Source organism: Cataglyphis hispanica, chromosome 14 (assembly GCF_021464435.1).
Source record: "Cataglyphis hispanica isolate Lineage 1 chromosome 14, ULB_Chis1_1.0, whole genome shotgun sequence".
In the NCBI taxonomy this organism is placed as follows: domain Eukaryota; kingdom Metazoa; phylum Arthropoda; class Insecta; order Hymenoptera; family Formicidae; genus Cataglyphis; species Cataglyphis hispanica.
Genome location: NC_065967.1, coordinates 5,204,791 through 5,218,115, shown reverse-complemented (window position 1 = coordinate 5,218,115; position 13,325 = coordinate 5,204,791). Strand labels below are relative to the sequence as shown.

Genomic DNA, 13,325 nt, shown 5'->3' with positions numbered 1-13,325 from the left:
TTTAAATTGAGAAGTTTAAATTTTAGTAAAATGTATTCAAACTGAACAAATCGAAAAATTTCTAACGACGAAAATCTCGACTCTATTAATACGCAAGTGTCATTTATCATTGTCAATTGACAACGCGATAAAATATATGACAGTATTGAAACACGATAAACTTAAAAGTACATAGAAAAATTTGACAGATAATGTCCTGTCATGTTGACAAATTTACTTTAAAAAGATATTAACTTGATAAATTTACGTTAAGCTTATCGTTAGGAGACTTTCAAACTCGAAGAAAATCCGTGTACAAATCCGTTTTCTCTTTTTTTTTCTAACGCGCTTATTTCTTTCGAAATGCGATTCTACTATCAGCGTCCCTCTTCGATAAGGACACAAAGAAAATAACATAATTATCTGTTTCGAAAAAAAAGCGATAAAAAAACAGGAAAATACGAGAATTTCAGGCTGATACGTGACATAAGCAATCTTATCGGAGTGTTCTCTGATGTCGTTGAGATTCTAATGATAATAATTGTCTACCATGAATTTAAGAAGCGGAGAGAACTAATAATGTTTTTTTTTATTCTTTCTTCTCTCGTATTAATCTGTAATTAAATTCGTAGATTTCATTGCAAGTACGTTCTAAATTAATGGTAGATTAATTAATTAAAAAAAAAAAAAATAATTTAAAAAAAATAGAAAAAGAAAAATTCTGCTTTGTCTGCTATTCCAGCAATGCTTTCTTTATCCGAGAAATATTCTTGAAACTCGTTGATTAAAATAGACAGGATAGATCTCGTGATTATTGCGGAGCCTCTTGAATTCTCTCATTCACATTCACATATGCATTACGTAGTGCAAGATGCATGTCCGACATGTACCGGCGGTGCGATGCTCATTAACCATCGGGTATTACCTCGTTGCAATTAACGCGCGATCTAAAACCAATTATGAACGTGCGAGGCGCGAAAGGATTTAATTAACCGGTAACGATGCATTTTTTTCGTTTCTCACGAGAGATCATTATTCGAGATAAGATGATATTAATTTATAAAAGCAAGTTTTACTGATACATCAGATAGAATTTTTACACATCATCTATTTTCAATATATATTTATGATATTATATTAATAATTATTATTATTATATAGTCTATCGCGTATAGTTTTTTTTTTAATATAATGTGATTATAATTTTTTCTTTCCTATATTTTCTTTATTATATTTATTTCTTTACATTTATCTCTCTCGCATTATTTTTAACATCGTTCGATTTATATTTATCTAAATGTGTACTTAACCCTTTCGCTCCGACGGGCGTATATATACGCCCTCGAAGAATGACCATTCATGTACGAAGAGCGTATATATACGCTCTGGAAAAGTGGGCGCGTGGGTACGAAGAGCGTATATATACGCTCTGGAAAAGTGGGCGCGTGGGTACGAAGAGCGTATATATACGTTCATACCATATATACTTTGATTTCATACTTTACATGAGATACTTTTGTTAATCGAGTATCTGGCAACGCTGCATGCCTTAAGCAATTGACTATCATGAAATAAAACACGATTGACAAGACAATATTGTGTTTTGTTTTAACGATACACAGTTTCAGTCTTCTTTAGAACATTGCCAGCGACGGATATATACCAGCAGTTTATAATAGTGGTGATTAAAAGGTTTACTCGAATTTATAATTCAACAATAATTTTGTTAGCTTAATTTTAATAATTCACAGGTAAATATTCAATTTCTGCCTTTGTGATAATATGTTGAGTTTTAAAGTATTTAATTTTTTAGACCCATTATCAAAGCATGGGGAAAAGAAAATTTAAGAGAATATTTTTCGCAAGTGATAGTGGACACGATTCCACGTCCGTACTTCAGTGTCAACTACTCAGTAATGCGGTCCGTTCACAGCGATCACATTGTGGCGCAAGCGCTCCGTAGCGAAAAGGTTAAAGATTAGAATTCTTAATACGTGTAATACGGTTATAAGAAATAATGATGAGAACGTCAAGTTACCCGTATATACAAGCGAACCCAATTATTGCACGACAGAAACGGCTCAATTTTATACGCTCATAAAAAAAATCTAAATCGGGATAACTCGTCGCGAAAAACGAACAGCTGTTTTGTAGAATGACTGTTCTCGGCTGATCACGGTGGAGTTGCTTGAACTCGGATCATCGCGCACGATAACCTTTTAGTGACGACTGTCTTTAAGTGAGGGGTAAAACGCGATGACAGTGCATTTAGCGTAAAGGATAAATCACGACTCGATCAATGTGCATTTTAATCTTGCGTTATTCGATAAACGAGATGTATAAACTCTTGATCTTTATTAAATATAATAAGACATTGACGTCATTTTTATAATATTTATTAGTGTCATTATTTAGTAAAAAAAAACTTTGAAGACTTCAATGAATAAATTAATTTTGTGTGTGTGTGTGTGAACCTTAGGTTTTCACAGTTTGAATAATTCAAAGATGTGTTTAAAAAGATTCTGTGAATTCCTAGAAATGAGTGAATTCCTTTTCTCCTTGAGATCGGAACGTTAGTCACAGATCTTAGGATTCTCCTTTGGGTCAGGAGGAATGGCGATCTCGTACCCATCGAATTTCTAGCATTCGACTCTTCTCAGGTTCCGAGCTAAAATTAGCACACACGGAGAGAACACTGTTTGCAACTTGCAACACATTACTATCCGTCGCCGAATTTCTACTCTCATCTAACATGGGCCACATACCTTTCTATAGACAACCTTCTCGATTCGTCTTCATCCTAATTAATGTTCATTTTGAGATTACTTTGTTATAAGAAATATTGCATTCTAATATCAATATATCACAATATGATGTTGCATACCTAACATTACGAAAATTCATGATCTTATAGATCTCCAACTTTTTAAAATATATCTCTTAATAAAATATGAAAAAGAAGAATATATTTGATTGACTGATTGTATTAATCCTTAAATCGTAAAATATTCAAAAATATGTTCAGTTGAAAACAAGTGTTTTCCGATTAATTTTTTTCGTTTTGCAATTTATTTTTTTGCAACGCACGATATACGAGAATAGTTTTTTTTTGCTCTTTCTCTTCTCTTTCTAATTTATAAATTATGATGATAAATTGACATTTATTTATTGTTGATAATTGACAAGTTTAACTGTCATTAATTTTGAAAAATATGCAGATTAATATAATAATAAATGTATACACACAATTATTATTACAAATTATTATTGGTACAAAATTTTATTATGTTAAATTTACATAAAATATATTTCAATTTAAGGATTAATACTTTATCACGCGTCACGTTATCACGTGTTATGTATATATTCCGATTCGTGCAATAGATCGTTCGTAAAAACGGCATGAGGTAATAATAGTTTAAGACAGATTTTGTATCGCACTATTTTAAGAATAGATGTAACACAAACGGAGAATAACATATTCAAATCTAAGAATCTTCCATTTTTATGGACGTGTCTGTCCATAAATCATAAATTTATTAATTTTGCATTAGTCTAGCGAGATTTGGCAGAGTTCCTGGCATAATTCTTTTTAATCAATGAATACATATTGAAAGTTCTGAAGTCATTTTTATTTCCGAAATGTATTTATGATACTACTTTAAATTAAGATACCATTAAAGGAGAGCCTTGAAGCAATACACGATTTTTAACAGAACTTTTACATCAATATTTACCGTGGTCGTAAAAAGACCATATGTCGGCATCTCGCAAATCCCATCATCAAACTAACGCAGAGAGGAAAACGAAAATATGCGGCCGAAAGTCGAGAGACGACGAATCGAGTGTTTGCGACGTGCGAACGAGAGAGAGAGAGAGAGAGAGAGAGAGAGAGAGGGAACAGACAGAATGGGGCAATGGGGGGGAGGGAGGGAGGGTTACGACAGGCACGGTGAGACGGTCGAAAGAGGCGCGGGACGGGCGCGGGGGAAGAAGGGGAGAGGGGGAGAGAAAGAGAGACGAGTCTGGGTGGGGCAGCAGCCAGACGCCCCGCGGCAAACTGTCAAACTACAACCGGCGGTTCCGCAAGCCGTTGTCGGCCGCCCCCATCATTAAAACTCTCCATGGCTTTTCCGCGACGTGTACGCGCGCGCATGCGTTTTCCGGAGCTTTTTCGCGAACATGGTGCTTGGTACCATGCGTACGGGTACGCGACAATTTGATAAAGCACGCGCGATAGGAAGAGAGATGCGGCATAGAATAGACGGTTAGGTTAGGTATTTTCTTCCTTCTCGGCCGCGATGTATCGCGGCTTTCGCGTTCGAAATCGAGCTAGTATATTCAGAGAAAGATGACGAAGAGGCGAGAATTTATCTGACAATTCGCGACGCGTGTCGCGAGACAAAAAAATGAATTTCTTGTCTTCTCGGGGAAAAAGAAATCTGCGAGAAATATCGACTAACGTGGGGAAGAAAAGATGGAGAACGAGAGACGCATAGAGTGAGATGAAGAAATGAGATTTCGAGCAAAAGAGAAAGACAAGGCGCGAGCACGGCGCGTCCAGACTCGTCGTCGCACGCCACGTTAACACGCGCTCGCGCGCACAAACGGACGGAGCTGCGCGAAGTAAGCGGCGAATTGTGCGCGCACTGCGCACCCGCCGTCTCGTCCGTCGAGAAAGACAGACAAGGATAGAGCGAACGAGGCACACGATGCGCGCTCGCACACACGCGCACACAACACACACATACACACACACAACATAGTCGCATATGCGTACGTACTCACCATCATTTTATAATTGATCTTCCGCGCGGCCACGTTTTCCATTCTCACAGACATGTTAGCGGCCTTGTGGTTGCTGCGTCGTGGTGTTCCGTCGAATGGACGATACAGCTGCACAGTCGCGTTGATAATAACAATAATAACAATAATACGCCGGCGCGCAGCCTAAAAACCACCGTCAGCCGTCGCCGCCGGTCGCTTTAGCGCCGCCACTCCGGTTCCTTCACCTCCTCCTCCTCCTCCTCCTCCTCCTCTTGCTTGTCGGCGGCTCCTCGCCGTTCCTCTCGTCCGCTTTCCGTCCGACAGAGTCGTTACTTGTCGCACCGCACGACGAGTTTTCCTCGCTCACCGGCGACACTGATCGTCGAACTGAAGAGCAGAGAAAAGCAAACACACTGTAGGCGCGCGCTCGCTTTGCACGTATATATTACATACGTATACGTACGTACGTAAGCAAGCACGCATGCACGACGCACCGAATCACTACGGAACGCGAATTCGCACTATCCACGATCCGGCCGGTGGTAACCGCGGAGTGAAGCGGTGGCAGGAGGAAAAACATGGAGATGAAAACCGGGGAAAGAGAGGTATATTACCCGTGCGTGTGTCCGGCGCGACGTGAGTGTAAGAATACCGGGCGAGACGAGATGAGACGCGCCGCTGCCTCGGCGTGCAACGACGAGGGATGGCCCAATGGCGTCGAAGGAGGGGGTGGAGAGAGGGTACAGCAGACTGACCGCACTCTGTACCACCGTATCTTTTCTGCTTCTTCTAATGCACCCCGGGGCCAGCCGTCGTCGTTGTCGACTTCCAAAAACCGCGACGATAAACGGAAATATCGAATAAATCGACAAAGATTGCAGTACCGAGAGAGAGAAGAACGAGATCAGACGTAGACGAGACAGAGAGACGAGAGAGAAAGAGGAGAGAGATCAGAAAGCGCTACGTTGGCGATTCTGTAAGTGTACGTAGGAAGAAGCGAGATGGAAAGACGAGACGAAGAGAGAAGGAGGGAAGGATAGAGACAGAGAGAGAGAGAAAGATAGAAAAGAAGGGAGGTGAGAGAGAGAGAGAGAGATAGAGGCCGCTGTCGAGCCGATGCCAACGATGGATGTCAAGAGGGTGTGTCGCACTTTCGTGTGATCGCACTTTTTTTTCACCACTTACTACACTGCTATCGCCGTTGTTAACTACTACCTCACGGTAGTACGCACACCGGCAGGTTCCCGATTGGCTCTCTCCAACGACGTCTTCTTTTTTCCTCTCGCGCACCTCTCCTCTCCCGTAACGGCTTCCGTCGTCGTTATTAACTATTCTCCCTCGTTTACTCTACATATACGTATCAAACGCACCATGCACGCACCGCACGCATCGCACACACCCGACGACCGTCTCGGACAAGGAGAGAAAGAAAGAAAGAAAGAAAGAGAGAGAGAGAGAGAGAGAAAGGGAAGCGAACGAGAGAAAGAGTAAGGGGGAGAGAGAGAGAGAGACAACGCACGCTGCTGCGTCGCGCTGCGCCGCGAAACGGAGAGACTAACGGCGCCGCGACCGCCGTTGACGACTGCACCGTGTGTCAAAGGGGAACTCGTCGCACCGCGCCGCCGCTTATCGGCCGTTTCTCATTCTAAGCGCGCCGCTGATCTTCCTCCTCCTCCTCCTCTTCCACCTCCTCCTCTATCGCCACCACTGTCGCCGAGAACGATGGAGGCGGCGGCGGCACGTCGTGTCCGGCCTTCCCCGCGTCGACCGATCTCCCTCCGTCCGATGCTCTCTCCGTTCCCGGAGGGTGCCACCAACCCGATCGTCGTCTCCCTCGCCTCCCGCGATCGCTCTCGACGTCGTCGTCCTTGCGGTCGCCGTCTCGGCCGAGTTACGCACGTCCAGCGACTACCGCTTGCTGCTGCTGCTGCTGGTTGCCTCTCACACACACGTATAAGAAACACACATACACATACAGGCGCAACGGCCGCTCCTCTCTTCTCGATCTATGCTTCCTTTCCTCCTCTTCGCGATGATCCTTTTCTCTTCGCGATCTTCCTTCTCTTCCTACTTGCACGTAGAAGCGCGCGTATAAAGTACGAGTTTCGATCTTCTCTCTCTCTCTCTCTTTCAACGGCCGTACGAATTACACACCGCGTTGTCTCGCGGCGAGAGCACACTACTTGAGAATTTACGTCGCTATTACAACGTCGTTATTACAAAAATAGAACTTGTGTGTGTATGTGCGTGTGTGTGTGTATAGAGTACGCGCGTGTGTCTCTATCTTCTCGCGCGCGCGTGTGTCTGTTCCCTTAAATAAGATTAATATACAATTGGTTAATTGTTAACTATAGGAAACATTTAGTGTGTGTGTTGTCTTGTAGGTAGAGACTAAGCTACTGCCCGGCGAGGTGCGCCCATCTTGCCCGAAACTGAGTGAGGGGAGTCGCCGACGGGCGGCGCTGACGGCGGGCCGCCACCGTTGCCGCTGCCGATGGGGCTCCGGCGGCCGCGCCTGTCTGCGTTGCCGCCACTCAACACATGCGCGTTACCGAACCAGCACACGCACACGCGTCGGGCACGCGCGCGCGCGTGCGAGAGAGAGAGAGAGAGAGGAACGTATGATCGGCCGCGAGTGCGACGAGGACGCGACGAATCGCCGACCAGCGCGAATCGCTGCAACGCGATGACGAAGCGACAGGGTGGGGAGAGGACTGGCGGAGGGGGAGGAGGAAGAGTCGGTGACGCGACGGATGTCGTCGGCGAGTTTCCGCGCGCTGCGGTTGGCAGCCGTGTAAACGCACCGAGCGCCGCGGTGGCAACGAATGGATGGAAAGAGAAAGAGGAAGAGTGAGAGAGAGAGAGGAGGGGAGACGTTCATTATGCTCGCTCTCTGCAAGAATCTTATCGCGTTGTCTAATGCAGTCCGAAACACAGTACGGATTATTTATGTCTGGGAATAAGAAACGTGATGTCCAATGTCCAATGTCGCGTTTGTCTGTATCTGAAATCTAAAGCATGACGAGAGAGAGAGAGAGAGAGAGAGAGAGGGAACGAGAAAGAAAATGGCTATATCGATATAAGCTCGAGAGGAATATCTTTGCATTCATTTTGGGAAGGATGTGATAATTAAGGCATCACGAGAACACTATATGGATAACACGTTGATGCTAATAAAGCGGCTGGAATTATTAGAATAAATTCGCGAAATGTAAACAATGAGAGAGAGAGAGAGAGAGAGAGAGAGAGAGAGAGAGAGAGTGTTCGGATGATGGTTCAACTTCTCGCTTGTTTATTCTGTCTTTCTTTCTTGTTTTATTTGATGCTTTTACGCAAAAAAATTCTTTTTCGGACTAATCGCCTCGATGAAGATGACGAAAGAATTCATAGACGTGTAAAAAGAAGTCGCGATGAAATTTTTTATTCGGATTCTATGGCGTTTCGTGTCGAGATAATAAAGATATACGTATTATTTATTTTTCGACTTTAATCTGTATAATTGCTTATTCATTCGTCTTGTCGCGAGTCTTGTTTCTAGAGGGCTTCCGGATTTCGCAATCGGTTACCTGAGATGAACGGGACGTCGGGGGAGAATAGGCGAGACAGCGGAAAGAGATGTGGAAAGAGAGACGAAGAGAACGAGAGGAAGAAGCAGCTCCCGCGCTCTCTTTCCGCAGGCCGAAGGATCGATTGTTCCGGTCCTTTCGCCTTTCTCTGCAGGGGTGCTCACCGAGAAATTTTCTACCTGGCAGAAATTTGTATTTTACGTGACTTCGTATTAAAGAAAAAAATTGCAAACATATATATTAGAAAAGAATTTGTAAATATTTATTGCGACTTCATTTCTTCCCATGAAAGATAAACTCGGTCGAGTGGGAAAAAAGAATAACAGATGAAGGATGTTATCGTGTTCTAATTGAAAGGACATGGAATTTACATGAAAAGAAAAAAGTTGAATGAAGCAAATGATTTCTCTCTCTCTCTCTCTCTCTTTCTTTCTCTCTATATACATACACGATGTAGGAAATAATTTATTTTAATTTACTAAAATTTGATTACCAAATTCATATCTCGTATACAAGAAGTGCAAGGGAACATCAAATGATTTTCTTCCTCAATTTTTCTTCTCATGCGTCTTTTCTCTCTCTCACTTTCTCCTTTCCTATTTGCCATTTCCTTTCTCTCTCTCTCTCTCTCTCTCTCTCTCCCTTTCTTTCCCTCAATATGCCAAGTTCCTTCGCACCTTGGTTGCAAGAGGCAAAAGCGCATTTATCGATCGATCGCGGAACGACCTCGCTCACGTCTCCTACTCCTCTTGGAGGTCAGGAGTCGGCGGGTTGGATTTTCCCTCCCCCTCTCTCACATCGAGAGTCGCGATTTTCTCTCTTTTTTCTAGCGACGCGACGCAACGCAACGCAACGTAACTCGGTGCGGACAGCATCCCTCGTCGCGACGGACGTCCCGCTCCGCTCTTGCTCTCGCTCTCGCGGTCGTCGACTCGCGTCATTGACGAGCTCTCTGCATCTCTGCCTCTGCGCGCTGTCGCGAGGAACGTACGTCGTCGAGGTTGACATTATTTCTCCTACGATATATCGATTCTAAATAGTAAGATTTCTCCAGGAAGTACGAATGAGACATATTTTTTAATTTTATTTATTTAATTTTACAAGAGAGAGAGAGAGAGAGAATAATCGTTTTTCTATTCAAATGAGGGCTAAAACTGAACTTTTGGAATGTGATATTTTATATCGAACGATTCAAAATGTAAATACAAGCGAAATCGACGACTGTATATAAATAATATACGCGTCGATATGAATGCAAATTGAAATACCTCGCTATTAATTATTATTCTCTCAGCTTCATTACGTTTAGATGGTTACGCTCGAGCTTATCACATCACGAAAACATCAATATTGACACTGCAAATTGCACGAACGTGTTTATCTCGCTTTAAAGAACGGAAAACACAAAGTCTCGCAAAAACAGCGGGTTATATTTGAGGAATTTCTTTCTCGTAGATTGCAGCGAAATTAAATTTTGCGACTGAGAAAACTTGGAAAAAGAATGATGAAACAATAAAGCTCGAGAGACGTATAAACAAGAACGGTGAATTTTTTTTTCTATTCCTCCAATTTTATTCGCACAAAGTATAACTAACAAAGTAAGAATGATAAGTTATATATAGAAAATATATATAGAAAATTTCATGTTGGCTATACTCGCGAAACACTTTATATATGTGTTGTGCTATATACACAGTCCTTCCTTTCCTCTCTCTCTCTCTCTCTCTCTCTCTCTCTCTCTCTCTCTCTCTCTCTCTCTCTCTCCCTCCCCTTTCCCTCCTCTCTCTTTCTCTATTTTCTAGAATCCTGTTAAGAGATGCATCGTGCATCGTGATATGTCGCAACGCTGTCGTTTGCCATTCGCTGTCGAGGACGCCCGACGTCACCGTCCTCTTATTGTTAATCATCCAGGCCTCGTCCGTCTCGTCGCTTACCTGGATTCATTCGTTCTCATCGTGTCGAGACGCGCAAGAAAGCAGGCCAGTCGGTTTTGACCGATGTCTTTTCTCGTGTTTCTACTTTCGCATTCTCTCTCTCCCCCTCCTCACCTTTCGATTTCTCTCTCTCTCTCTTGATCACAAGTGCACACAATCCCACACGCCACAGACAAGGTCAAGGTCGTTAGCCTTCATTCCTCGGAATCCTCCTCCGCGAATCTTCTACAAGTATAGCTTCTCTCTCTCTCTCTCTTTTTCACCTATTAATATTGACAAGAATATTAAATTAAATACATTTTTGAGTTTAATAACGAAAGCCGCTTTACGTGGTTCAGATTGTTCACAAAAAAAAGAGACAATTAAAATTATTAGTGAATTTTAAGAGAGAAATTTTATCAAACTCGCGGACATTAATATATTTCTCTGTTTGGCAGGATATATAACCGGCGTTTACTATTAAACTAAAAACGTGATACTATCAATAAAAATAATTATCATATTAATATCTTTTATACTGTTCCATTATCATATTAATATACTAATTTAATTTAATAATAATTTTTAAAGAAAAAAGAACTGAAATGCTGGCACACGTTTGAAGAACAGTGAATAAACGTGTGAAATTCTAAGCGAAACCGTAGCCTAGAACGAACGATCTCCCGGTTCGATCGGTTCGAGATGAGAGCGAACAGCACTCGGACATTCCGTTGCTGCTACTCTCATGCGAACAGGTTTCCGAGCGATTGCAAAAAAAAAGAAAAAAAAAAGAAGGAAAGAGACGGGGCGAGGAAAAAGGAGGCAGCGTACGCGAGGCAGCGGAACGGTGAGCTAAACAGAGTCATATTAGCGGCAGATCGTTTGATGTAAATAACAAAATCGCGAGATTTAGTTTCGATCATCGTTCTTCCTATTATCCGTTAAACGCAGATCGTTTCAGCGGGTTTCTTTAAATACGGAAAAAAAATGTACAATATAAATCTTTACGGTCGCGAATAAACGCGAAGAGATTAATATTTTCACGTGTCTATAGAGCATCGAATTTACGAGATTATTTTTTATCACTGCATAATCTAATTATTACAAAAAAAAGGAATTAAAACTCATCTCCAAGTTTAATGGCTTCGATGTGTCGAGAATTTCTCCTAAATACATTCCTTTAATTTGTCCAGATTTTTTTGTCGATCCTTTTGTGTCCCATCAAATTATATACATATAGAATTTATTTGCTTCATAGCTTCTGTATATTTTTTTTCTCCTTTTCCTTGCAATGATATACTTGTCCGATTGGAAGTGTGTTAAGCGAAGAGTTGCAGCTGAAAAAAAATAAATCTTAAATCAAAGATATGTTTCACAGAAATTATTCGATATCGTTCGCGGCGGATCGTTATCCGATAACAGCCGATTCTTCTGCCACCTCTCCCCTTCTAATCGAAAGACGAGATTAGTGGGTGCCTAAATGCCTTCGGGAAATCTTGCGAGAATCACACTGAAATTCCCAAGAGGAAGGAGAGAGGGAGGACAGACGGATCAACCGGAAGTCAAGGTCACGCGGTCAATCGCCCCGCGATTCATCGCCGTTATAAATAGATGCGGGCGTCCCGGTATGTGTATCTATACGTATTTGTACGTCACGTGCGGCAAATAATAGGTGAAATAGATGTTTCCAAGCATCAATCTATCTATTGAAATAATTTTTATCAAACACGTCTCTCCACATCTTTCAGATACACATACTTTTTTAATAATAAATTAATTATTACAAATATTATACATTTTTTGTCGAATCATATATGTAATATTATTGTATCTTGATATGTATCGTCTCCTGCAGCTCGAATGCTGCGAAAATGCTTCCATTAGAGTAATTAATCGATGGGAACCGCGTGGCCGCATTTCGTGTTTGTTTTTCAAGAATCACTTCGGACCAACCCTTTCAATTTTGTCCATTCCCTTCTCTTCTATTCCGTTCCCGCCTCTCTCTACTTCGACAAAGCTCGCACGCAGAATTTACCTGGTAATTTGCATACCATTAAAGCGACCACATCAGCCCGCGCCACATGATGGTGGCGTTCGGTTTGACATTATATCGCATGATGCAAAGGGTACCTCGACAATTCAATCATCTTGATTATCCACATTATTTTCCGTCCTATTTACGCCGTTTATCCGGAATGCGGCGTAAATAATCGCAACGAGAGAAAAGTGAGATGTATGATTATACAGGATGTTCAGATTTAACGATAACATTTTTCATCAATTTAAAAGCGATCAAATATTATGTTCATATTAATATCTATATCTCTCACTTATATATATATATATATATATATATATATATATATATATATATATATATATATATAGAAAGGGAAAAAGATAGAATAACTTTACACGGATATTTTAATTGTCTATAAAGATTAGTGAAATTTCACAAACATTTTGCAAAAATTAAAATATAAATTTATAAAGGAATTACGATTTATTAACGCGGATATCAAAGCCTGTATAAAAGTGAAATTTTCAATATATACCTCATGCGCAACAATCCGATATATATACAGTCAAAACGTTATTATTATCGTTTTGTTCTTGTTTTAATATTTATTGATATGTCATTATCGCAGAACGGAGATACAGACGCGCGCGTTTTTTTGGATCCGTTTTTGTCTTTTGGGGAAAGTGGTGGTCGATATCTGCGTCCGGTATTTCGAGGCGTCTCTCACCCTCGTTGCAGACACCACGGTGGAACCCCCAAAGATCGTTCGAGCAATGACCCCGAGATTATATATTCCGCCGGTGTGCAGGGTGGTGCTGCAGAAAGGACTTATGCCCTCCGAATTCGCTCAGCCTCAACATAACGTTGCGCGAGAAATTTTCTTCTTTTCTCTCGTATATTCGATCGATTTATTAATCATCTATGAAATATAATAATTATTTAATACATTTACAAAATAAAAAAGTTTAGCTTTATATATATATATATATATATATATATATATATATATATACACATATATATGATGTATAATAAATAATATATATATATTATTTCTCAGAATATATATGGAGAAAATTA

The 13,325-nt window shown here is 41.3% G+C and overlaps 1 protein-coding gene across 13 annotated transcripts in view; it reads right to left on the bottom strand.

Annotated features, from left to right (window-relative positions):
* LOC126854559 (protein alan shepard-like) overlaps positions 1–10,530 on the bottom strand; it is a 38,607-nt gene extending 28,077 nt beyond the window's left edge. For 3 of the 13 annotated variants that reach the window (XM_050601427.1, XM_050601438.1, XM_050601436.1), the window contains exons 1-2: positions 5,932–7,205; positions 4,768–5,133 (exon numbers count right to left, since the gene is read on the bottom strand). In XM_050601427.1, coding sequence (XP_050457384.1) covers positions 4,768–4,821 — 54 coding nt within the window. In that variant the 5' untranslated portion in view covers positions 4,822–5,133; positions 5,932–7,205. Of the gene's footprint in view, positions 1–4,767; positions 5,134–5,209; positions 5,617–5,931; positions 7,206–10,360 lie in introns of those variants that run through there. The other 10 variants (XM_050601435.1, XM_050601439.1, XM_050601441.1 and 7 more) reach the window with 8 other exon arrangements.
* Between the last annotated feature and the right edge of the window lie 2,795 nt (positions 10,531–13,325).